Below are 24,848 nucleotides of genomic sequence, written 5' to 3'. Positions count from 1 at the left end.
AAAAAAAATGTCTTAGCTTTCCAAACCATAAATCTTCAGTCTCAATCACCAGCTCTGACTGTCCCCCCAAAGCCCTTATTCATCATGCCTCAAATCTCAATCTTTACCACATTTTTGGCTCATTTCTGCTATGATTCTCAGTCCATCCTATGTCTTTATATTGGACACATTTTCTTGCTGTAGTGCTCAGGCCCTTGCTTGCTTTTAGTTTGCTTCTGTGTAGCTGAACCTATGTAGGTATATAGGCAGGGGTGGCTGAACGGTTTGCTGCCTCTTCCAATGCTGCTACCAGTAGGTAGGCTCCAAGACAAGCTGTCAGTGCTATTGGAGCTCTCCTTGGATGATGTAGGGTTGCCAGCTCCGGGTTGGGAAATACCTGCAGATTTTTGGGGCGGAGCCTGAGGAGGGCGGGGTTTGTTGAGGGGACTTCAATGCCATAGAGTCCAGTTGCCAAAGCGGCCATTTTCTCCAGGTGAACCGATCTCTATCGGCTGGAGATCAGTTGTAATAGCAGGAGATCTCCAACTAGTACCTGGAGGTTGGCAGTCCTATGGCCTTGGGTTGCAGCAAGGCAGGTGTGGGGGACAGTGATGAGTGCAAGCCACATCCATTGCCTCCTCCCATGGTATAGTAACATCTGGGAACAAAATGAACCCTAGTGGCATGGTGGGGCCCGCTGGGATTGCAGTGTCCTGAGCAGCTGCTCGGGCAATGAACTGAACCTGCATACAGCTAATTCAACCAAGAATATTAATTCACATACAATCACTTGGATTTGTCGGGGCTATGCAATGGCTAATTCACAGTGCAATCCTAAACAGTTTTATAAGCCCACAGTCTTCAATGGACTCAGAAGGGTCTTCTTAGGCTTGCACAGCTTAATTACTAGTAAATAATTAGTAGTATCATAGCATTTCTTTTTGCACACACCAAAGAAAGGGCTTCCATGTGAAACTCGCTTGAAGATTTTCATTTTACACCATTCTATGTTTTCATTGGGGAAACCTGAGAAACAAGAATGACTGGCTCAAAAGCAAGTGCAAAAGCCCCCTCCCCCCGGACAAGTCACATATGACCTACGGCAACCCCTGGTGGGGTTTTCAAGGCAAGAGATGTTCAGAGGTGGCTTGCCACTGCCTGCCTCTGTGTCACGGCCCTGGTATTTCTTGGAGGTCTCCCATCCAAATACTTGCCAGGGTCGACCTTCCTTAGCTTCTGAGATCTGAAGAGAAAAATGCTGGCCTGGGCTATCCAGGTCAGGGAGCAACAGCTTTAAAGGTTCCTTTTTTATGCAAGCAGGGAAAAGTCAGATAATTCCACACTCTTTCAAACAGCTACTACCCACCCCTTCCCCTTCCTTCTATCAGACTAATTTTGTTCTGATAGCCAGCACAGGAGGAGGAAACTCGTCCATTTTCCTTCCCTTCTTCATGTTCACAGAGAAACTGGTGATTGTGGGACTCCTTCTGCCTTTGCACTGATCACAATTGAGGTCCATATGCATGTCACATCTTTGGGTTTTTACCCTAGTTTTAAGCTGGTGTGGTTATCACATGGCCTAGTTACTCTTGATAGTGTCAGACTTCTTTAATATTTCTTTCAGGCACTGCACAGGGACAGGCTGGGAACTACAGCCAGCATACTGCGAACCAAGGGCAACAAATGTCTTAAGTGCAGAAGACCTTGGAATAATTGTAGTATGACTGGGGATAGTGTTAAAGACAATATAGTAACGCATCACTGCAAATGCATAAGACATAAGCAAGATGGTTTAGAATGGACATCTCATTATAGGAAACACATGGTCTGAAGCAGCTTCCACAAACTGGTAACTGGAATCCAAGTATTGCGAGCAAGACAGAAACAGATACATTTTTTTAGCCTCATGGAAGCAGAACAAAATTAGTTTTGCTAGATGCAACACAGCGTATAAATGAGTGAAAGCAATGTTACTTCGTATCTCACACAGAATACTAAGAAACACTGTAAGTTAAGGTTAACTCAGACCATACAAGGAGCACAACGAATAAGAAGAATTAAACAAAGCATGCAGAAGAACAGACAACTTACCACAGCCTTGAACAAGATCAAAAGAAGAAAAGAGCAAATTTCAGCATTAAAACCTAATTAGCAGACAGAATGATTCAGATCAATCTGTTTTTTGTACACCTTCTTTTTACAGATTAAAGGGACTTGTGGTGCCTTCAAAGCACTTTCAAACAGCATGCTTGCTCCACTAAACTGGTATACAATGGAGACAAGCAGGAATGCACGCCCCTCCAGAATAAGCAAGCAGAAATAGCATGTGGCACAAGACTGCTCTACGACATTCTGCAGAGAATCAGAGGCAAGCCAGGAAATAAAGTGAGAGTCTACAAGCAATGCAACTAGTGAAGGAAAGTGGATTTCAGGTCATTTAAAATGAGTCTGATTCCCCCCCCCCCCAGTCTTAGTAGCCATGTGTGTGTGTCATGTGCTGTCAAGTCACTTCTGACTTATGGCAACCCTATGAATTAATGAACTCCAAAACATCCTATCGTTAGCAGCCTTGCTCAGGTCTTGCAAACTGAAGGTCATGTCTTCCTTTATTACATCAATCCATTTCATGTTGGGTCTTCCTCTTTTCCTACTGCCTTCAACTTTTCCTAGCATTATTGCCTTTTTCAGTTAGTCTTGTCTTCTCATTATGTGACCAAAGTACAACAGTCTCAGTTTAGTCATTTTTAGTAGCAATAATTAATGGGTATCACATTTAACTGGTGGCTTGTGGCATCACTGCAGGATACATGTTACACTGACACTGCCTTACAGCCATTTTCCTTCCTTTGATAATAAAAAAATATTCCTCTTTCTGATACTTCCAAGTAATAAGCTCTTGACACGAGCGATGGGAAAAAAGTTACATTCTTGCATGTCATTATGGAGAAGACAGTGGAGGTGCTGAAAAAGGTGGCTACTTGTAGGCGCTCTTCAATTGTGAGCTATGTTATGGGGTTCTCAGCTGGCAAAAATCCTTGTGACCAATCACTTCTGCTTTACCATTCAGTTAAAAGAATGGTTAAGGAGAAGTAGGATCTAAACAGGAGAGTCCTTGTTGAAAAGCAAAGGGTGCTTCATTGTTGCCTTGTTATAGGGTAAGCCCCATCCTGTGATTACAGGAAGAAAAATCCCACCTGATTTCATAAGTAAGTGTACACAGGCAACAATTTGTTGTGCAAAGAATTATGGGTATTCTGATACTGCCTAAGTGCTGCCTTGGTAGCTATTTAAACCTTCATTCTGCTCTAAGTATCCAAATATGATCACTGGTTAGATTGAGAAAACATGTGTGTTTAGAAAAGGCTTCAGAACATGGCCCACAGTTGCCCAGTGGACCATAGTTTTTCATGGTTGAATGTATTTGCTTTTTAAAAAAGTATCTCTGGAATAGCCTTACATAAATAGATCTGCAATCTACTGTGTGATGTATAGCTGCAACAACATTCAAGACTCACTCACCTGCCCGTAAAATGCTACACGGTAGTATCGTCCAAACAAGCGCTTCTCAGAATTCACTACTTCAGCAACTTTCAGATACGATCTGTGGATATCATAGTACAGCTCTGATAGCCTCTGAGGTAGCATAATGAGAGAAAGAACATTTTAAAATGAAAATCATGATCTTCAGGTCACCCTCAAGACAAAACCTGCTTGTGATTCTGGTTCTAGATTTGGACAGTGTTGAAGAATTGATTTAAAAACCTTTATGCATCTTCCTCATAAGCAAAATACACAAGTCCTGTGTCAATCATTAACAGATGAATATTAAAAACAAGGGTTTCAAACATGCATTTTCTTTACAGCGTGTTTGAAGGATGGCCTCCTTCCATGTGTCCCTGTGTGCCATCTATATTAATCAGGCAGCCATCTGTTGGCTTTCCCACCACTTAGGCTGGCCTGTCTAGCATTGACCAGAGACCAGGTCCTTTCCATTGTGGCTCCAGCTTTGTGGGGTGGTCTTCCGGAATATCTCCTTGGAGATCTCCTTGGAGATATTCCGGAGGTGTTGCAAAGCCTGCTTGTTTGCCAGGGCTTTTGAATGGCAGGCATCTTTTAAGGGGGGGTCAGGGGGAGACATTTGGGGCTTGCTATTTTATTTTTGGTTTTAACTGAAAATGTTTTTAAGTATTATTGTAAGTCACCTTGAACCATATAAATGATTCTCTCTAGCCAGCTAGCTAATTTGTATACTACCCTTCATCCCCTTGGATGTGGTATACTTGGTTCTCACTTCCCTATTTGCCACTTTTGTATACACTGAGGAAAAAGCTTTGTTTGAAAAAAAGAGGACAACATATAGTATGTGCAAATTTAGTGTAGGGATGTCTAAGCTCTCCTTCACGTGCTGCTGTCACTTGAGAGCTGCTTCCACATGGTGCAATCCTACCCATATCTGGGGGCTGTGTGTGAATGACACACCTATATGGAAATGGCCAATTGCCTGGGCCTTTCCCTCACACATTTCTGTTCTGATGGGGTAAGTAATCAAGACATATTGTCAACCATGGAGAAAGGTTCTGGGGCATACATCTGTTCCATGCAGAACTAAAAAGGATTACCAAATTCACTTCATTCAGGCTACTAAAAAACCTGTTTTCAAAAACACATATGAATCTGCCTTATGTTAGCCCTGTTGATGTCACAGTGAATGCACATACAATCCTTGTACAGAGTACACTTGATTTCTCTGAGTCAGACCATCCAAAATGATTGGAAGTCGGTCTCCGGTCTCAAGTCCTTCACATCATCTGATCCTTTTAAAACTGGAGATTCTGGGGAGTGAACCTGGGACCTTCAACATGTAAAGCAGATGTTCTATCCCTAAGTCACATCCCCACCATAGACAAAACTGAAACCTGCAACCTTGTTAATAAATAGAGCTATGAAGACATTTCAGAAACCATGGAAACTGTTTTTCATGGCTTGACTTAAAGCCCATAAACTGCATAAAAAGCCACTTATAATGGTAAATAAATAAAACACAATTAAAAGTAACCTTGCCAGCAATATCATTCTGTTTCTTGGAATGAATGGTGTTTGTTATTTTGAGCTTGCCTTACCTTGAAATCTCTTTGCTTCTCAAATACTGCAATGATGGGTTTGTTAACTTCAGCAATGAGTTCGTATCTCTCAGATTTCCATAGATAATCAACACATAATTCCAGCTGCTCCACAAGGATGTTCTGCAATTCCATATTAAGAAAAACAAAAGCAAAGTTAAAGATGTGCTGAATGTAGCTCTTAGTTATGTTGACAAAGTAGAAGACTTTGAAGACCTAGTTTTTACAAAACACCAAAGCAAACGTTTAGCACATCAAGGTTGCTTGCTTTAGTAAATGTATTAGTGGAAAACACATTACATTTTAATTCCCCCTTCCTTGAAAAAGTTTAGGGTGCTGTACAAAGTTTTTTTCTTCTCCATTTTATCTTCACAGCAACCACCCTGTGAGGTGGGTTTGGTTGAGAGTGTGTGACTGGCCCAATATCACCCAGTGAACTTCATGGCAGAGTGGGGATTAGAATCTGTGTCTTCCAGATGCTAGTCTGACTCTCTAACTACTACACTACAATGACTCTCATATATACACTCATGTTTGGCAGTGCTTGGTATCCTTAGCAGATACCTCCTAGTGACTTAAGCCTACATCTCGGAATGCCATATATTAACACATCTTTGTGAAACATATGTATAAATTTGTCCAAAACTTCTGAAAAGCATGACACGTCATGTGAAACAACACATTTTCAAGTGAACAGCAATATATATTTTTTGCATGTTTTGTAATGGTTTTAGAATAAGCGCATAGGGTGAAATCCATCAAGAACCCACTGAGAAATGTTTTGAACCCTGGGATCTAGCATGGATGGAGAGCTATCATCCCTCTGATCCAGTAGGATCTCACTCTACTGATCTGAGATATATTTTGGGAAGGGTATTAAAATAGGGCTATGCTTCAACAGCATGGTTCAGGAAGGTGCTTTATAAAGGTAAAGGGACTGAGGAGTATACCACTGTCTATAGGACATATTATATGTTCGCTGCATGTGTTATCCTTTTGTCCCTGCATTGTTTTCTACTGATGTACTATAATTTTTCTGCATTGTATCTGCACCATGGTTACTCAGATTTCTGTAATCCTAGTCCTAATACATTGCTTATTAGCTGTCTCATCACATTAATGGTATCAGTTTACACTGTGTAATCTGCTTGTAGTCTCAGTGACAAAGGCGGACTATAAAAACAGTAAATATAATGTTATAATAAAACTGTAACCCTCCACCCACCCATCAGTATCCAGATAGCCTGAATAATTATTGGGGGAGAGGTATGCTGTATCCTGGGGAAATGTAGCTTTTCCTCAAGTTGACGTTGTCTTCAAAGCCCAGGACAGAGTATCTGTGTGCTATGGGAAGATCCATCAATTGCCCAAAATTCTGACACTGCCCACTATAGTTGCTGCGTGCAGAATTTTAGCTTTCCTCTGCATGAGTCAGCAAATGGGATCTGCTTTTCTCTCACCCGAAGCCCCCAGGCACATGTCTGGGCCCCTGGAGCAACAAGCCTCAGAAATCATTCCTCTGTTCCCTGTTCCCAATTTGATAGGCCGGATGTTGTCAGGGATTCATCTTGGCCAACGTCCAATAAAATAAATTGGCCATTCTTGATGGATTGTAGCTCCCATTCTAATTCTTATGGCTACATTTACGGCAGCTAAATCTGTTCTGCCATTTGAAATTGTTGTATAGGCCTCTGTGTTAATGGACAAAAGGCTTGTTGACCCTGCAAGATCATTGTGCTATGCTTATATCAAAACTAATTGTGGCATCAGAAAGGAAAGCACACTTCAGGATGCAATCCTAAATGCACTTTCCTGGATGTAGACCCCACTGAGCACAGTGAAACCCATGTCTGAGAAAACAGGATCAGGATTCTGTAAATGATAGCCCTGCTGACCTCATTATATGGTGTATCCTGCATCCCAGAGTCTTCTTTCATTGCACCTTCTTCTTTAATATTTGGAGTTATATTGAGGAAGGCTGGCCATCCCATAGAAAATAAGCCTTTGTGAGTAAAAGGAGAGGAATGCTTGAATAAAAATTGCTTGAAGTAATTAATTATTGAAAAAGAGAATAGGATACTGCTATAAAGAATGATGTTTGTTATTTGCAGGGCATAATTGCTTTTTCACAACCTAAAGAATGAGTAGCACAAATGGAACGGCCTAAATTTGCAGTAGGTTATTATAAATCCCATCCAATTCATTACGCCACTTGGCAAGGCTGGGGATAGTTATAATTTGATGTTGCTGGAGAAATACATTCTTGCACAAAAGCATTATTTGAGTCACTCCCTTTGAGTCTCTGAATAATTGTAAGGCTGACATGAAAAGGCATTTATGTTTTGGACTATTCATAAACAGTGTCAGAATGATTATTATATGACCATAAAGTACTTTAAATCTGTAGGTATGAAAGTACAAAATCTTTTGAAAAATGAATTAATTAGTGATGGGTGAGCTCTCCCTGGACCAATTTGGAATGGGTCTGGCTCAATTAAATTAATTTGGGACTGATTCAAACTGGGCCCGAATTAAATTGTTTAGGCTTGGGTGCAGCTTGATTGCCTCAGGCTTCATTGCCTCCCTTCCAAAAGGCCATGCCGCCAACCGTCCCTGCTGCTGGTCCACTTTTCCAAATTTACCTTTGTGAGGGGGTATAGTAGCAGGAGAGGTGTTGGTGGCAACTCTATGCCTGAATTTAAGTCCTGGATGCTGCCACGACCATGAAGAAAAGTGTGGGAAATGTAGTCGCCATGCTTCCTGGTAGAAGTGGACAGAGTCCACCAGGAAGCATTAAGGAAGCATGTTTCCCATGGTTTTTAATTGGATGCTTCTTATAGCCTCTCTATGCCACTCTCCTCCCTCCACTTTCCACTCCTCCACACCCCTCCCCTCCACTCTCCTCAGGTTTAAGGCCTAGGCATTGCTATAAGAAGCACTGCTGTCAGCCTCCTCCATACCCATCACACAATACTTTGCTGAAGTAAATTTGACAAAGGGAAGCCAGGGACAACAAGCAGCAGGCAGAATTGATCATATAGAATCAAGCCCATTTCAAACTACTGACCTAATTTGAAAGGAGTTTGGAAAGCTCCAGCAGCTGACTCCAGCTTTTCAATCGTCACCATTTCAAGAAATCAGTATCATCACTATACTACATTGCTCGTTAATGGTCGTACTTCTTCAACCAACTTTCTTCCCTCTCCCAGTTGACAGGAGTTTGCTTAAATATACTGTATTTTCCCTATGAATAAATATTGCCTTGCAGACACACACATACATATCTGGACTATGTTGGTGGTGCACACTGGCTTTCGGGAATATAAAGCATCGGGACAAGCGATTTATTGTTATGGATCTCCAAATGGATAGATGTTTTAATAATTAGCCACCCAGTTATGTGGGGTGTCTGGGGAAAAGGCAATGAAGGCAAGAGGTCAATCAAAAGGTGACTCTCATCTTAATACTATACTTATACGTAAGTATTATGTTTGGGATTCACAGATGGCATAAAATTAATTATTTTACCCAGATTCCATCCTTGCGAGATTACTGTGCAAACTAAATGCAGCCTCTTGGACCAGCAAATCAAAATGCATCCACAAGGTAATCCAAGCTGGTAAAAATGAGCACCCCACCACAGGCAAAGCTATTGTGAGGTTCATCCTATTGTTAATCCCCCTACACTTCCTACAATGCTTCTAGAGAAGCGCTGGAGAAACTGAAGAAACCTTCACAATACCAAACTGAAAAAGGGGTGGGGTGAGTAGTATCTTGCTATGCTCTACATCTCCCACATACACATTCCAGTTACTGCCTGCCTATGCTAGTTACTGCTAGCCATTGAGATTAGCAGTAGTTAGCAAGAGGAATCGCTGTTGTTCTTATATGGCCTGCAGAGGTGGGCATGCTGAGTCAGCATGCTCACCAATCCAAACTTTATTTTTGGAACAATTCTGTTGCCTGGATGTGAGCAACCTCCAAGATCACCAGTCTTGCTTCAGAAAGTTACTTCTCTACTAAACCCATGTTCTTCTTGAGCACATTAGTTGACATTTATGTAGGAACAGTGCCAACTAAGCAAAACATAACACTTCAAAACCATGGGGCATTGTCTTGGAGTAAACCTTGTAAGGGAAAGTTTACAGTATTTGCTACTGCAACGCAAGATCTTTCCATTATTAAAATCCTGATTCAGTCTTTTTAAAAAAGCAGCAGATATGTGATTTCAGATTTCTCACAACCAAATAATATAAAGGTATACCATGATCCTTTCCCCTTGTGAATAAGTTCTTAAACTTAAATATCTATAATGGGAGTCAGTTGACTGCTAGAATGATGTTGTCTGACCCATAAACAGACAATGGTTAGAACACTCACTTCCTCCAGTGTGAGTTGTTAGTAAGACAATACTATCAGAGAGTTCAGCATCTTCCAGGAGCATACGAGAGGTACAAATCTTTTCCATTTTCCAGTAACCTATGACAGTGTAAGATGTTATTAGCATTCTGCTATAGGTATGTGTTAATACATGCATATTTCATGATGATACACTAAGAAATGAAATACAACCCCCCCTCCCCCTCGAAGAGAAGTGTTGTGTTAACCTCAGTTTTCACGTAATATATAACATTGCTGCATCTAGATACTTACTAGTCACAGAGTCTCACATGGAAAAATATTCCAAAAGACTCAAAGCAGCTTAAAGGATAACTACAAAAGAACATCAATTTAATCTGAAAGAAATAGGTCAGTTGCAGTTTGTGTTTCTGCTTTACTGTTTTCTACATTAGTGATAGCTTTAGAAAATATTTATCTTACCCTTTCTTTTCAGGTACTCAGCAATAAGGGCAGCTATATGGATATAGCACATAGCAGCCTGCAACCAGAAACCATATCAAGTATTAATATTGCACTGAGCAGATCTTGCTTTATCCTCATCATCAGCAGACCAGTTTTTTTTTTTTTAAGTGGCTAGGCTTTACTTGATGGATTTATTAGTGTGACATTTTGTGCAAAACAAGGAACTCTTGTTGCATTCTTTATTCAAGTTAAGCTCCTGTAAAAGTTACTGAGAGATTTGCCTAAAAAGGCTAAGAGTATCAGCTGAAGATGAGTATGAGAATTTGGCCTGTAAGTAATACATATATCAGGGCCTGAACATGATTGAAAGTGGTTTTTTTTTTTTGAAAGTGCAGGAATAATCTATATACATGCTTGCATCTTAAGAATTCACTGAATCAAAAGTTAAGGCTTGCTCAAGTCACATGTGTCTATGCCAGGCCTGTGCACCTCATGACCCGATGAAGCCCAATGCAACTCACCAGCTGGACCACTAGGGGGCTGATGACACTCCTATTTGCAACATGCCCCAGGTTGCAAAACTGGGGGTAGTGGTTTCAATCACTTTGGATGGACCCAAAACTCTTGGGAACTGAAGTTCAATTTATTCATAAGAAATGGCATTACTCCATCAAGACAATAAATAGGAAGTAGCCAGAGATCAAATCTGCACAACTTGTAACTGACTAAGCTGGAAAAAAGGGTTTGTTAGCCATAGTTTTGGGACGACCAAGTGATTGAAACCACTACCCCCAGTTTTGCAACCTGGGGCATATTGCAAATAGGAGTGTCAATAGTTGTGCAGATTTGATCTCTGGCTACTTCCTATTTATTGTCTTGATTGAGTAATGCCATTTCTTATGAATAAATTGAACTTCAGTTCCCAAGAGTTTTGGGTCCATCCAAACTCATGATTGGAGATGCTGGGGTGTTTGAACTTAGTACCTGCTCATGCAGACAGTAATTTTTGTGTAAGTCAGTACTTGCGTGTAGACATCCTGTAAGCAGTTACTCAGCTATGCTTTGACCGTGGCAGCTTAAAAAAATGCCACCGTGATTATGGAAATTGCAAGAGTGAGTATACAGCTACACTTGAATGCCAGCTCCCTCCATATGATCGTACCTAAGCTGCAAGCATACCAGTTGCCTTGCTATCATGCTGCTATGGTGTGCTGCTATGGTGTGATACTGGCAGGTGAGAAGCAAGTCAGAGAAGGGCAACTTAAGTTCATGTCCAGCTCAGTCTGTGCTCTTAGTTGAACTCCCAGACAGAATATACTCCCTAGTGTTTTCTTTCTGAGAGATATTAATGAAAGAATTTGGACACATTTCTGTTTGAGATGCATTATATGTAGAATATTCTGCCTTAGGGCAGGTTATTATATAATTCTCTTCCAGCTCTATGATTGAGTTTCACACACAAGGCAGATGAGCACAATTAGCTACCTGTGTTTCTTCATACTGCCCCAATCTCTGTTTTTTTTTTTTTTTTTTTGCTGGTACAAGTAGTTAGTTTTTGGGAGTTACCTCTGATAAGTCTCCATTTCTAGCATGAATCTTGGCCATGCTCTCCAGCCAGGTTCTACGCAGTTCAGGTGTACTGGCATAGGAATTTGCCAGACTGTACTGTAAATCCACTAGCATCTCAGGGTCCTTCTCGTGCTCTTTCATCTGAGCCGTAGCCATTAAGACCGTCCTTATGCGTTTGGTCAGGTCTTTCACTTCTGCTGGGAAGTTACTGTTCTTTGGGGGAAAGAAGCAACCGAGTACTTTTATATCCACAGAATCCCTATTATCATGTTAAATCATGTATATTTTAATCACCATCACAAAGCTGAACTACACAGGTGAACAGTAGACACTTTGAAATCTTTGCTTTACCCATGACCATGGGTAAATAGCTATATGTGGTCACTGCGCTGTACAGGATTAAGTTTTGTGCTACCTAATTCTTCTTCCCCAGTCATCAGTTTACTTCACAAATAACTACAGTGGAACTATTCATGATACAAATACCATTCAGTAAGAGCAATGATATCAGACTAAGGGATCAGTATGAACTATATAAAACAAAACTGTTTGGCAGGGCATTTTAAATAAAGGGAATAATGTCTATGGAAAATTTTAGGCCATTCCCCCTATCCCAACTGCAATGCTCGTTATATGTATTATACTAGTTTTAGGGCATTGCTTTCTATTCCAGGTTTATTGCAATCTTTGTTGCATGCATTATATTTTATTGCATTGTTTTCTAATTCTGCAATCTGCCTCAAGCTTCAATGAGTAAGGCAGACTATAAAAGAAGTAAATAAATAAATATGTTTGAAAATTAAGCATACTTTTCAAATTTATTTCCCTTGCAAAATTCCTTAAAGGACTGCAATGGTAACAGAGGAGGCTGTGTCTTGACATCTATGCATCTGGGGTCATAAGTAATACAAAAAATGTCTTACTTTCATTTGCTTGTCTCCATTTGCAAAGTTGTTTGTAATGGCCAGTGAATGCTGAAACCGAGAGCCTCCAATTCCTGCATCTGCAATCAGCTGGCTTACTGCTTTGATGAGCTGAAGAAGATGAAGAGCAAAAAAGGAGTGTAAATCAAGCAGAAAAGCAGGTGTTTCTCAGGAGGACCGTCAGCACCATTACATTAGACCAAGAGAAAAGCAAGAGAGTCGACAGTAACCCAGAATGGCCATTTGCATGATATCAGCTTCCACCTCCACACTTCACAGTGTGCTGCTTTTGAAAGAAGAGAATTTCAGAAGCAGTCTATGATCTACCTTTCAGGGGCTGCTACTGAAAGAGAGAAATTATCCATAATATCACTGAGTATACACTAGATCCAATATCTCTAAACATACCTAAAAATTGTCTCTATTTTGGCCTGAGTTTCCTGTTTAACTTTATATCCTATATATGTGGTCAAGAAATATCCCCTTTGCTGACAAAGGAAAGCTAGAAATCTCAGTATGCTGCTAAGGAACAGCAGAGTGCCTCTGGAGCTCTGATTTGGAAGCTTGTGTTGCCTATCTCTGAACCAAAAATATTGTAAAAGAAAAAACTGGGAGAATTCAAACAGTAATCTCAGGTTTGCTTACCTGCAAATGGGACCTGACAATTGATTTCTGCTTATTAAATTCAAAGTTCTTCCTCATGAAGAAGTACAACAAAGCAGAGGCTTCCATCTGAGTTGACCGTGACCTGTGATTGCAGCACTTGAGAATCTCATAGCAGAATGATCCACATAAGTCAGCTTGCCCTTGGAAGAATGCTGAAGGGAACTTTGAAAAACAAAACGAACAAAAACATTTGATACGCCTTTAATACAAGACAGCTTTCTTATCTCAGAAATACAGTATGTGTCAGCACAAGAAGAAAAACAAGGGACATCAGCTTCTATAAACAGCTGGAGTTCAAGGTAACCTGCAGCATACACCTACCAGACCAACTGCTTCTGTATGGTCCATCATGATGCTTGACGACAGTTCTCACACTATGATAGGCCTAGACTTGCATGGCATTAAAGTGCCTCATCAGCATGGCTTTTGCAAATGGAAGTCCTGCCTCACCAACCTTTTGGAGTTCTTTGGGAAGTGAACAAGCATGTAGACAATGGTGACTTGGTAGACGTATACTTGGACTTTCAAAAAGCTTTTGACAAGGTACCTCAACCAAATGGGAGGGGTAGGAGGATGGGTTCTCTTATGGATTAAAAATTGGTTAAATGACAGGAAGCAAAGAGTGGGAATAAATGGGCGTTCCAGGTCCTAGTCTGACACACTCACCACTATGCTATGCTGGCTCTCAATGAGAATAAGAAGAAGAGTTGGTTTTTATATGCTGACTTTCTCTATCACTTAAGGAAGAATCAAACTGACTTACAATCACCTTCCCTTCCTCTCCCCACAACAGACACCCTGTGAGGTAGGTGGGGCTGAGAGAGCTCTAAGAGAGATGTGACTAACCCAAGGTCACCCAGTTGGCTTCATGTGTAAAAGTGGGAAAGCCAACTCGGTTCACCAGATTAGTGTCCGCCACTCATGTGGAGGAGTGGGGAATCAAACTCAGTTCTCCAGATTAGAGTCCACCGCTACTAACCACAAGACCACTAAAGACACATCTACAAATTATGCAAGTATATGAACTGGGGTTCCTCTGGATAGTGACAGGTAATTAAAAACACACAAATAATAGAGATGTGCAATTTGGATTCAGAAATATTCCCAAAGATCGAATAATGCTATATTTGGAGTAGTTATGAATGATTCCAAATCCAAATGTTATAGCTACAGATACACTGACATCTATAGAAGGCAGTCTAGGCTGCTTGGAAAGGGAGGAAAGTGAAACCTGTTCCTCAAACAGCTTGGCCTCACTTCTTCAGAAAGGGAACTGAAACATCCCCCAGACAGTCTGGCACCGGATTGGAGAGGGGCAGAGTTCTGTGTCCCCTGACTGATGTTGCATGGTCTTGCCAAGAGGAGGAGGAATGGGGTGAGAGCAAAGCCTTTGGGCGATGTCTGTCTGCATTATAGTGAGGATACTGAAGGAAATGAGCAGGAAAAGAGTAACATATTTAGCGCAGATATAACTTACTACAGAGATCAGTCATCCCAGGGATATTTTAAATGCATGCATCAGATCCACCCTGTCTCTCCATTTTGATAACGGGAAGGATGCATTGGATTATTATTACTTATTTCTATACTCCCACACAACTTCACAGGCTCCTGGCAGTCAGGCATTTAATTTAAAGCTCTTTCTGCCTGGTTTATCTCATGTTTCCCTTGGGTCTAGAGAGATATTGGCAGCAGAAATATGATATTACAGGTTGTGAAAGTATAACATGCTGTTTAGACCATTTACTTTAGTTTGTGCTCAGTTCAAGGACTGGGCACACTAGGCATCGCTATGATTTACAAGACCTGCTGTCCATATAGGTGGAGAGCAGGGAAGAATGAAATGATGATGGAGTGTGGGGGGAATCTAACTCTGGTAGGGAGAAGGGTGGTCAGTAGACAAAACAATTCCCAGGGAAAGACAAGACTAACTGTGCATTCCTGAGGTTTCCGGGTGGAACCTCGAACCTCTTAGGAGGAGGCGTGACCTCGCTGCCAGTGTAAGTGCATCACGGATTTACACGCACTTACGCTGGCGGCGAGGCGCAGTCCTGTGGGCGGCTGAGCACCGCGGGACTGCGCCTCATCGCTTCGCCGGCGCGGCCTCTCCGTGGCACAGGCCACGGTGTAGAGTGGCTGTGCTGGCGCAGGGGGGCGGGCTGGGGGGAAGAGCCACCAATTAGGCGGCTTCCTATCCCAGTTTGGCCCGGTACGCCGGCACCGGGAACGGCAGTGCTGCGCCTGCTTTTTAGCAGGCGCAGCCTCGCTGTCCCCTATGGGGCGAAAGGCCCCAGTTAAACAGAAAAAAGCTGCAAAATGGCTTTTGTTTAACGGCATACGCAAAACGGCTTAGGAGGAGGTGCAGCTGCGCCTCTTCTTCACCATCTCCATACGCTGTCAGCTCAGGAATGGGCTGTAAGTATTAAAATAAATCTGATCCCAGGACTCTTCCCCCAAATCTTTCTTTGTAAATGTTGACACTGAATGCTCCCAGAATGCTTTTCAGCACTAATATTTAAATTCTGTATTTGGTACTGGACAGTATTTTATAAGTTACAAGTAACTGGCTACTCTTCTAGTATGTCACTGTATTTGACTTGCAGAATTACAGACCTTGGTCAGTATTTTATATCTGGCATAAAAAGAAAATAACTTTTGTTGAAACTCTGATAGTGTTTAACAGCAACAACATATGACCTTTAATATTTAGCACCCAACAAAAAGCCAGCAATGTGTTTTATCATTCAAAATTTATCAAATTTATCAAATTTTGAACTGGAAATTGAGCGTTGGCATTTTCTGAAATTTTATTCCGGTTCTAGTCTGCAGGACGCTGAAGTTTTGCTCTTTGGCCACCAGATTCTCTGATAGGTGACCCCCCAAACTGTTTCTCACAATGAAGGAATATCTCTTGGTACAAATGAGAGAAACAAATAAGGACTTACCTTGCTCACAAGCAATCTTAGAGCAGCGAAGACATGTCTGAGTGCTGCTGCAGAGTGATTGATTTGCAAAAACAGCAGGTAGGTGTCAAAGACTTTTTTCATCAGTGTATTCTGGCAATCAGATTGTTGCAGTTGCTTCTGAAAAATTAGCCAATAAACATACTTCAGCCTTTTAAAACAAAATTGTTTGCTATTTGTGGGGGTTTTGAATCAGTGTCGCCAGTCCAAATGTGCATAGCCTGTTTCAACAATGTAATGCCAACACACCTCCTTCAGCACCACCACACTTTCAGTGCCATCCTAATTTATGCAACTTCATTTTATAGTCCCTCTTTCTCACTGAATGAAAAGTGGATTATAAAATATAGATAACAATTCAACCAGAAAGCATGAGATATCCAATAAACAATGCTCCAGGAGCTGGAAAACAATGCAGATTAATGATGTACCATAATGGAAAAATAGGGCTACAAAAATAGAAGATAATTTGGTAAAAGCAAGGTGATAAATACAATAACAAAGCAACAGACTGAAATCCTATTCCATTATAAAGGCATCCTCTTGAACTGATCTATTCTACTACAGTTCTAACCTCCTTCATAGAAATGCCTTCCTGAACATTTCTGGTTTGACCGTTCGGTGAAATGATAAAAGTGTGGGGGCCTTGCTGACCCTCAGAAGATCAGAGGAGGAACAAGTAAGCAGATCACCAGTGATGGGCAGAAGAATGTCAAAAGCCGCAACATAGCAAACAGAGAGACACATAGTGTGAGTTGTGCTGGTCTGGAGCATTCTTGGCAGCTGTGCAAAGATGACTCATAGGTATGACACATCTGGCTCATTCTTTGTATAATGTGCCCCACAAATATGCCAAGCATCTGTAATGAAATGGCTTAGCGTAAACCATGGTTAGGGTATTGTCGAAGGCTTTCACGGTCAGAGTTCATTGGTTCTTGTAGGTTATCCGGGCTGTGTAACCGTGGTCTTGGTATTTTCTTTCCTGACGTTTCGCCAGCAGCTGTGGCAGGCTGTCCTTCAGTGTTACTCCTCTGAAGATGCCTGCCACAGCTGCTGGCGAAACATCAGGAAAGAAAATACCAAGACCACGGTTACACAGCCCGGATAACCTACAAGAACCATGGTTAGGGTAGTTTCATGTGAAGCATTTTTGCATCATTTGGGTAAAAGAATGTTATACCTGGTGGTGTTGGGTGAAAAGACACAGTAGGTCAAGAATGGTGAGGCAAACTTCTGTGGCAATGTTGGCTTCAGTATCTACATAGTGCACAATATCTGTTTCATTAGAACCGCCTAGAATAAAAGAAATGCAATGGAAAGGTTTCTTTCAAGAAAATGATGACATTGGAATTATTTCACTAGTAGCAAGCACCCTTAGCAGGGGTAACAGCCATTAAAAATGGGTTTGCACAAAAAAATAGTTCAGCCGCTTTTGTTTCAGAATTGCTACAGTTATTTCAGTGGCAATATTCTACAAACTGGAGAGCTGTAAGGGATTGAGGGGGCAGGGATAAATTACTGGGGAATTTCTTAACTCTGATCTCCCCTCCCGCCAGAATACCATAAATTCATTTGTACTTCAGAATTGCAGTTTCCCCTCCCCAACTCAGATTTCCTTTTCCCTTCCTGTAACCAACTCTTAACTGAGGGTAATTATCATGCTTACTCCTAACTAGGCCTTTTGGGGTTAAGTATGTTTTCAATGTGCAAATTAATATTTTCCTGCATAATCAGGGAGTCTCCAAGCATGCAAAAACCCTGATGTTGTCTAGCCTTTTGCTGCCAAAATAGGCCCGTGAGGGGTGCTATTGGAAGGATCTGAAATAAGATGTCATGGCCTGTTTTCAGTTCCAAGTGACCCTATTACTTCACTCCTAAAGAAGTTTCCTTATACAGTGGAGCCCCAGAAACTCTTATTTCTCTACCCAGGAAACAGAAACCTGGCTCCCAAAGTTGAGAAATTCTGACCTATAAAGAAACTTCCCAATAAGACTGGGGTTGTAGAATATGAAGAGGGCCTGCTTCCCCATCAACAGTGGATGGGATAAATTTCTGCATAGCCTTTCAAAGCCCAGGCCGGAGCCTTCACTAGCCCTGATCTGGGATCTGCAAGGCTATGAGGAAATTTGACCCCGTGGTCCTACTGGGGTGGGAGAACTGAGCAATTTGCTTTTTACCTCCTTTCAAAAACTGTGGTAGGATTTTTGTGATCTGCATAAATCCTTCAAATCAAGCAGATTTGTATATTTTGCTTGCTTTCCATGTTTTATTGCTAATTAATTTTATTTAGTTCATTTATATCCCACTTTTCTCCACCATGGGGACCCAAAGCCTCACAATAACCCCGTGAAATAGGTTCATTTGACAATGTATGACTGGCCCCAGGTCATCTGGCAAGCTTCCATGGCAAAGTGAGGATTTGAACCTGGGTCTTCCAGATCCTAGTCTGATACTCTAACCACTACACAATGCTGTTACTGAGCCACCTCAAGCAGGACTCTGGTGAGGGGGCACATAAAATCCTTAAATATATAAATAAATACTTTGTTCCTTCTGGTTATTCTAGCTGTTGTCTACCAAGAAGCTATTATAGGACACTAGTCCCGACTCCTGTTTATTTGTCCTTAGCCACCCGTATGAACTTCTGATATTGGGCTGGTACGTTCTTCACATTCATGACCTCCAACAATCCAAGGAGGAGCAGGAAACAGGCACAAGGCACCTCTGTGTTGTGCCCTGGACCAAGTTCCAGTTACAGTCCTCCTCTCTCCAGCTAACTAAGGCAATTAAAAGAAGGACAGAAATCTTACTTGCAATAGTGCTGTCTATCATCTGCAAGAGTTTAGGGTTGGAAAATGGATTTTTGCCTCGGATTATTGGTAATGTTTGAGATCTGTGATGCTTGTGACTCTCGCTGCTGGAAGCAGAATGGATCCTGTGAAAAGACAAGACACAGCACTTTCGTTAATTGTTATATGCCATGTTTTCAACAATTCCCCCAAATCCTTCAGATTTCTCTTTAAGTACTCTTTACTGGGGGTTCCCAACCTTGTTCAACATGTGAATACTTTGGAAATTTTGGAGCAGGTCATGGGCACCATTACTAGATGCCTGTCATGGGTGGGGTCTAAAGCCAATCACAAAATACTGGAAGGTTTCCAGCCAAACTCCCTGAAGATACATATGTGATGTTTCTTGGGCTGTCCTGAAGCAACCCTGCTTTGATAAGGTGGAGCAAAGTGAAGGAAAGTCTAAGATTGGCTCTTTGCTGTGAGAAAGAAATGTTTTATATATGGGCAATTAAGTAGATTGGTAGCCGTGTCTCTTTTTGTGTTTACTTTCTATTGCATAGGAGTAATTTTATGGGTACAGTTTATCCTTGGAAGCCTCATTGCTGGCATTATATAATAGAGATCAGATCTCTGAGCAATAAATGAATGATGTCAGCAAAATGCCTAGCATGTTATGTTTTGCACTTTTATAAATAAATGATCACGAAGCAAGATAACACATGTACTGTTGCACATCACTAGATTCACACCCTTCCATTTCATTCTTAATATTCAAATGAAAGTTTTTGAAAGCTTAACATAAATCAGAAGGAACATTAACTCGTACTGTGATTCAGTTAACATACAGCTTCTCCCATTAATTTAATTCATGTCAACAAGTATTTGTTTGGTGTGTACAGTGAAGCAATGCTTAGAAATTAGTGTGATGCACACCAGTTGCCTTTCCTTTCCTTTGGCCAGACATCATCACACCTGTTCTCCTACAAACACGCAGTAATACAAAAGCCCAATGAAAGGCCTTCATTCATAGGGGCCCAGCTGTGAAGTGAATCATGCCTTGTTTTTGAATGAGAAGCAAAGGGACATCATCATTTCTCCCTCATGCTTCATTTGCACCAGCCATACGTGAAAACATAAGGCAATTCTTTCTGGCAATTGTCATTTTTTTCAATCTCTAAGAAATACAGCGTGGCAAGAAGACAATACAAAACATACATTTAAGTCTACACGCTGAGCAGGATCAAAAAAATAAGTTCATCTGAGGAAGGAAGCTCTCTTTAGGAAAACTAGCAACTTTCACCCCCAGTGCACGACCCCGCTGTGCACTCAGTCAACATGCAGAAAAGGAGAGCAAGCATGAGGCTGCTGGTCCTGTCTCCATCTCTGCACGACTTTTGTCTCATTAGCTTTGTGCCTACATGTGGAAGAAGTGTGCACATGTATGCTCCCTCCCCGTGTTCAGGAATATTTAGAAAGTGGGTTTCCCCAGTCAAGGGGAGGGAACATACATGCACACACCTCCTCCACACATAGGCACATGATGATGAGTTGGTGATGGCGCAGAGCTGGGGATGTTAGAATTATAGAATCATAGAGTTGGAAAGGGCCATACTAGGGTTGCCAGGTCCCTCTTTGCCCCTGGCAGAAGATTTTTGGGGTGGAGCCTGAGTGTAATGCCTATAATCTTCATTATTATTGGAAATGTATGCTTTTATGCTCAGTCTGCATACTCGCACTTATAAGGATGCTAAGCCCAGGGTATAAGGGTTAGCATCTAGCACAGTACCATGTGAGAGCACATATATGTAATCGACATGCAGCCCCAGGTATAAGGGGTGAAGTATTAATCCTTGGAACAGATGCCCTAATGTGTAATCACTTAGTTAGCATGAGTCTGGCAGACGCCATTATGAGCTGCCAGAACAGAAGATTCTAGTCGTACCTGGTACAGATAGCCCCCATAAAGGGGCCCACTAGTGATTGAGGCTACCAGGGATGTCACTCAAGAATGTAGTTTTGATTATGCATGAGGCTCAAGTTGTTATCTAGATGTAACGCCTACGGTTCTCTAATTGGATATGCTAATCCAAATGTATCCATTATTGGATCTTTGTGTATCTACGCACTATATTACGCATTTGTAACACCCCTGACCAAAAGTTATAAACGTTGTTGCAATCCTTTGTTCTGGTGTGTGAATTGTCCTGCGCTTTGGGGCAATTGCACCCGGCTGCTTTATTTTGGCCACAATAAACAGATCATTTAATCTTTCAACCTCCTGCAGTGTTATTATCATTGGCTACTAAATAATAATACAGAGGCATATCATGAGGAGGGCAGGGTTTGGGTAGGGGAGGGACTTCAATGCCATAGAGTCCAGTGGCTAAAGTGGCCATTTTCCCCAGGTGAACTGATCTCTATCGGCTGGAGATCAGTTGTAATAGCAGGAGATCTCCAGCTAGTACCTGGAAGTTGGCAAACTAGGCCATACAGCCATCTATTCCAGCATTGTCCCCTGTGTGGTAACACTGTAGAGCAAATAGCGGCTTGGGGAGGGGGAAAAAGAGATCAGAATGCATTGTAAGTGAAAGATTATCCTCTCCCCCTACAGTGCTATGTCTTCAATAACATTTTGAGCAATTTTTGCTGCTTTCATATCTGCTGTAGGTTTACTGTAGCGTCCAAGGTACCTTTGCCACGTCTAAGGAATACTGTAGTCCAAGTTTCCTGTCCAGCAGCTCTTGGATATGAGCTTAGGAAAACTCACATCAGTACTGCCTGACTTTTTTGGCGTATGCACTTATGCACACATGATAAAAACTACAAAATCACTGTGGTCATATGGTTTTGTTAAACTAAATTTAGCTTGTGAAAAAGTCCAGAGAAATGGGAGAGGAGGAGGAGGAGGGAATGGGGTTGCTGTAGGAGGAATGGGTCTATATTTGGACCTCTTTAGGTTGAAATTAAGGACCAAAGTAGGCATGACAACAATCAAATATCTCTATTTGTCCAGAAAAGGCGAAGTGTTTATCATGCCTGGCCTCAACAATTGGGTCAGCAGGGGAAGGGGAGAGGATGAAACCCTTCAACCCCTACTTAGTTTCACCTCTTTAAACTCTCTGCCCCCTTCCTAGTGTCCCTTCTCTTTTTTAAAAAAAAGAGGTCAGGCCCCTTTAAAGCCCTGTATTTATACTTCAAAATGCTAATCAAAGCATGGGAGCGCCTGTTCAATTAACAGAACAATGGAGAGGTCAAAGAGTTAAATTCCCTCTACCCTCCCTTATCTGAACAGGAAGAGCACATGTTTGCAATTTGCTTCTTACAGACAAATGCTGAGCTATGATTTCTGACATGTCTGAACGCTCAGTAAAACAGGACGTCTTACCACTGGGGCAGAAGCCCTGAAGTCTGACAAGATGAGTTGGAGCCTTTCAGAGTTCCGTTGTTCTGGGTGCTTTGGACAAACTTAAATGCAGCCGCAATTTTCCTATGGATAACAATAAGTCTAAATGATTCTCTCATATCAGAAGCTCAAGCTATGGTATCGGAGGAAAATAAAAACACATCTGGCAAAACATAATTACAACGCCCAAATCAATTAATACCGTTCCCCTTCCTTTTTGCTGCTGGAAATGTAGCAGACAGAGGAGTTCATTGTTTCAGCATGAAATGAAAAACAAATCATCATAATGTAGCCAAAGAAAAATGCCCTTGGCAGCTGGAAAAAATGATCTCACATTTCTGAGGCAGTAACCAAAATGAGTAGCCAAGAAGGTCTCAGGTTCTAATCCCTGTAAACTACTCTGGATCTAATTATACAATCAACTGTGTGTTATGGTGAAATAAAAAATCAAACTGGGAAAAACCAAAAAAATGCATACAGTTACTGAAGCCATTCTACTGGAAGTTTATACATAGGGCCCGAGCTTCCCCAATCTTTTCATTCTACCAAATTACTTAACATTAATGTGGTCATGAATGATTTGTAAGCTATGTGCAATGCACTGGAACACAGCCCTTTGTGAAAACAGGTCATCTGGGTTAAATTTGTATGCTTGAATCATATGCTATATTGAAAAGCATATTTTAAGTCACATCTGGCCAAAGATTTTCAAACAAGAACATAATTACCTTACTATGTTTCGTTTCCCTAGATATCTGAAATTCTGAAGGCAAACCCTGAAAGATAAAAAAGACTCTCGAATCACTTTGCTGTTTCTGCAAAACATTCAGAGCTGACAGAAACACTGCATTCCACAAACGAACTTGTAATTAATACAGACAGTCAAAAAATAAACCCATGTTGATGGCCAGAAATATGTTTTCTCTGAGCTTCATACAAGACCAATAATTTCGTATCTGTCCATGATGTAGAACATTGCTTAAGGGTTACAGCTTGTCTATCTGACAATTAAAAACATAATGAATAGGAAGTCACCACATGGTGACTTTTCCTTATTCTCTTGCTGTGAAGATTTTTTGTATTTTCCACATGTGACAGGAAAATAATGATGTGGTGACTTATGTATGCCACAAATGACTGTTTAAACTCATACTATAGATTTGTTGAGGGAGCATTTCTGTGGCTGGCATTACTGTATTTCTTGACCACTCAAATGGCCACTTCTCATTCCTTTGAAACACGCTCCTGCTATCAGATAGCATTGTCACTGCTGACCAGATCGCTGTGTGGAATTTGGATGTTTAAGTACAGTGACACCAACTAGATAATGACTGTGCTGTTAATGAGCTCTTCATTCGCAACATGCTTTTTGGAGTTGATCACCTATGCAAACATTGAGTTCCTGTGCCAATGGAAGCAGACAAGCAGGCACATAGAATGGAAATGTTCTGCTTGACCTCCAGCTTCAAGCAGATGAAAGGATAACTTAAGATAAAACTATGCTCTCACTGTAACAGGATTCCTGAATAGGACACAGATTGAGCTGTAATTATTTCCCCATCTGGGGAAATTTTATGACTAGGCATCTCTGGGGATATTTTATGACTACGCAAAGAAGCTCCAATACACACTTCATATTTAAACAACTGGATTTGTATATGGCAAACTGTTTTGGAAAAAAAATTGGCACAGCTGGTGTTCAAAAAGACAAGGAGTTGACTGGGGGAAGATAACGCCTTTATTGGTTTTACAAAGAGAAGAATCTACTATACAATGTTGAAAATCTTCAGGTCTCTACACAGGTAATCACTAGCTAAGTAAATGATACAGCTTTTATTCAGATAAAGTTCAATTTCAGATGCTATAGAAAAAGGTGTTGGAGCAATGAACATCAAAATTCATGAGAACGTAAGAAGAGCCCTGCTGGATCAGACCAGTGGTCCATATAATCCAGCATCCTGTCTCAAACAGGGCATAGTGGCTGAGGCCTTTCCCTGATGTTGCCTCCCAGCACTGTTATTCAGTGGCTGACTGCCTCTGAATGTGGAGGTTGGGCAGGCTATCTGTACCCATATGGTGGGAGGGGGGGAAAGCATCTCTGGGGACAGACTGACAGAATGAAAATAATTTAGGTTAAACCTAAATGAAAGTGTGAATTTGTAGATCTAAAATTTAAAATATTAGTATATACATGTAGCATTTGTTTTACCCACATTTATTACCCCCAACCCCCTTGGAAAAATAGCTTACTCTAAAATGTTGAAAAAATCGGTTATCTCTGTGAAAGGGGCTCTCTGCCAATAGGAGATCAGTGTATCTGGAAAAAGAGATGACAATATACAGTTATTGTTTACTCATAATTAAAGAGTCTCAGCAAAAGCTCACAGGAGGCATTAGAGGATAGATTAAAACAAACTTTGTAAGCGAATTGACTGAAAATGGTGGCTGGATTTCCTTGTTCTTACCCTCTGAAATGGTTTTCATAATATGAAGGAAGCACATCAGGAGACTTCTTGTCTCAGCCTGATCCAGCTTGTCGAAACGAAGAGCTGATCCAATCAGAGACAAGGGTCTCACAATCTGTCAAGTTGAAATACAGAGGATCTTTATAATCGCCGGAGGGATTTCCT

General features: G+C 41.3%; 1 protein-coding gene across 1 annotated transcript in view; it reads right to left on the bottom strand.

Annotated features, from left to right (window-relative positions):
- Positions 1-24,848, bottom strand: part of DOCK10 (dedicator of cytokinesis 10) — a 168,901-nt gene that overhangs the window by 13,813 nt on the left and 130,240 nt on the right. The window contains exons 36-50 of the mRNA XM_056849317.1: positions 24,684-24,798; positions 24,469-24,535; positions 22,947-22,994; positions 22,201-22,302; positions 18,834-18,958; positions 17,204-17,316; positions 16,006-16,143; positions 13,040-13,222; positions 12,395-12,505; positions 11,469-11,684; positions 9,921-9,978; positions 9,480-9,578; positions 6,995-7,101; positions 5,100-5,222; positions 3,499-3,612 (exon numbers count right to left, since the gene is read on the bottom strand). Coding sequence (XP_056705295.1) covers positions 3,499-3,612; positions 5,100-5,222; positions 6,995-7,101; positions 9,480-9,578; positions 9,921-9,978; positions 11,469-11,684; positions 12,395-12,505; positions 13,040-13,222; positions 16,006-16,143; positions 17,204-17,316; positions 18,834-18,958; positions 22,201-22,302; positions 22,947-22,994; positions 24,469-24,535; positions 24,684-24,798 — 1,719 coding nt within the window. The remainder of the gene's footprint in view (positions 1-3,498; positions 3,613-5,099; positions 5,223-6,994; positions 7,102-9,479; positions 9,579-9,920; positions 9,979-11,468; positions 11,685-12,394; positions 12,506-13,039; positions 13,223-16,005; positions 16,144-17,203; positions 17,317-18,833; positions 18,959-22,200; positions 22,303-22,946; positions 22,995-24,468; positions 24,536-24,683; positions 24,799-24,848) is intronic.

The sequence above is a fragment of the Euleptes europaea genome, chromosome 5 (assembly GCF_029931775.1).
Source record: "Euleptes europaea isolate rEulEur1 chromosome 5, rEulEur1.hap1, whole genome shotgun sequence".
Classification (NCBI taxonomy): domain Eukaryota; kingdom Metazoa; phylum Chordata; class Lepidosauria; order Squamata; family Sphaerodactylidae; genus Euleptes; species Euleptes europaea.
The sequence above is the reverse complement of the archived record's forward strand: the minus strand, read 5'-3'. Positions and strand labels throughout refer to the sequence as shown.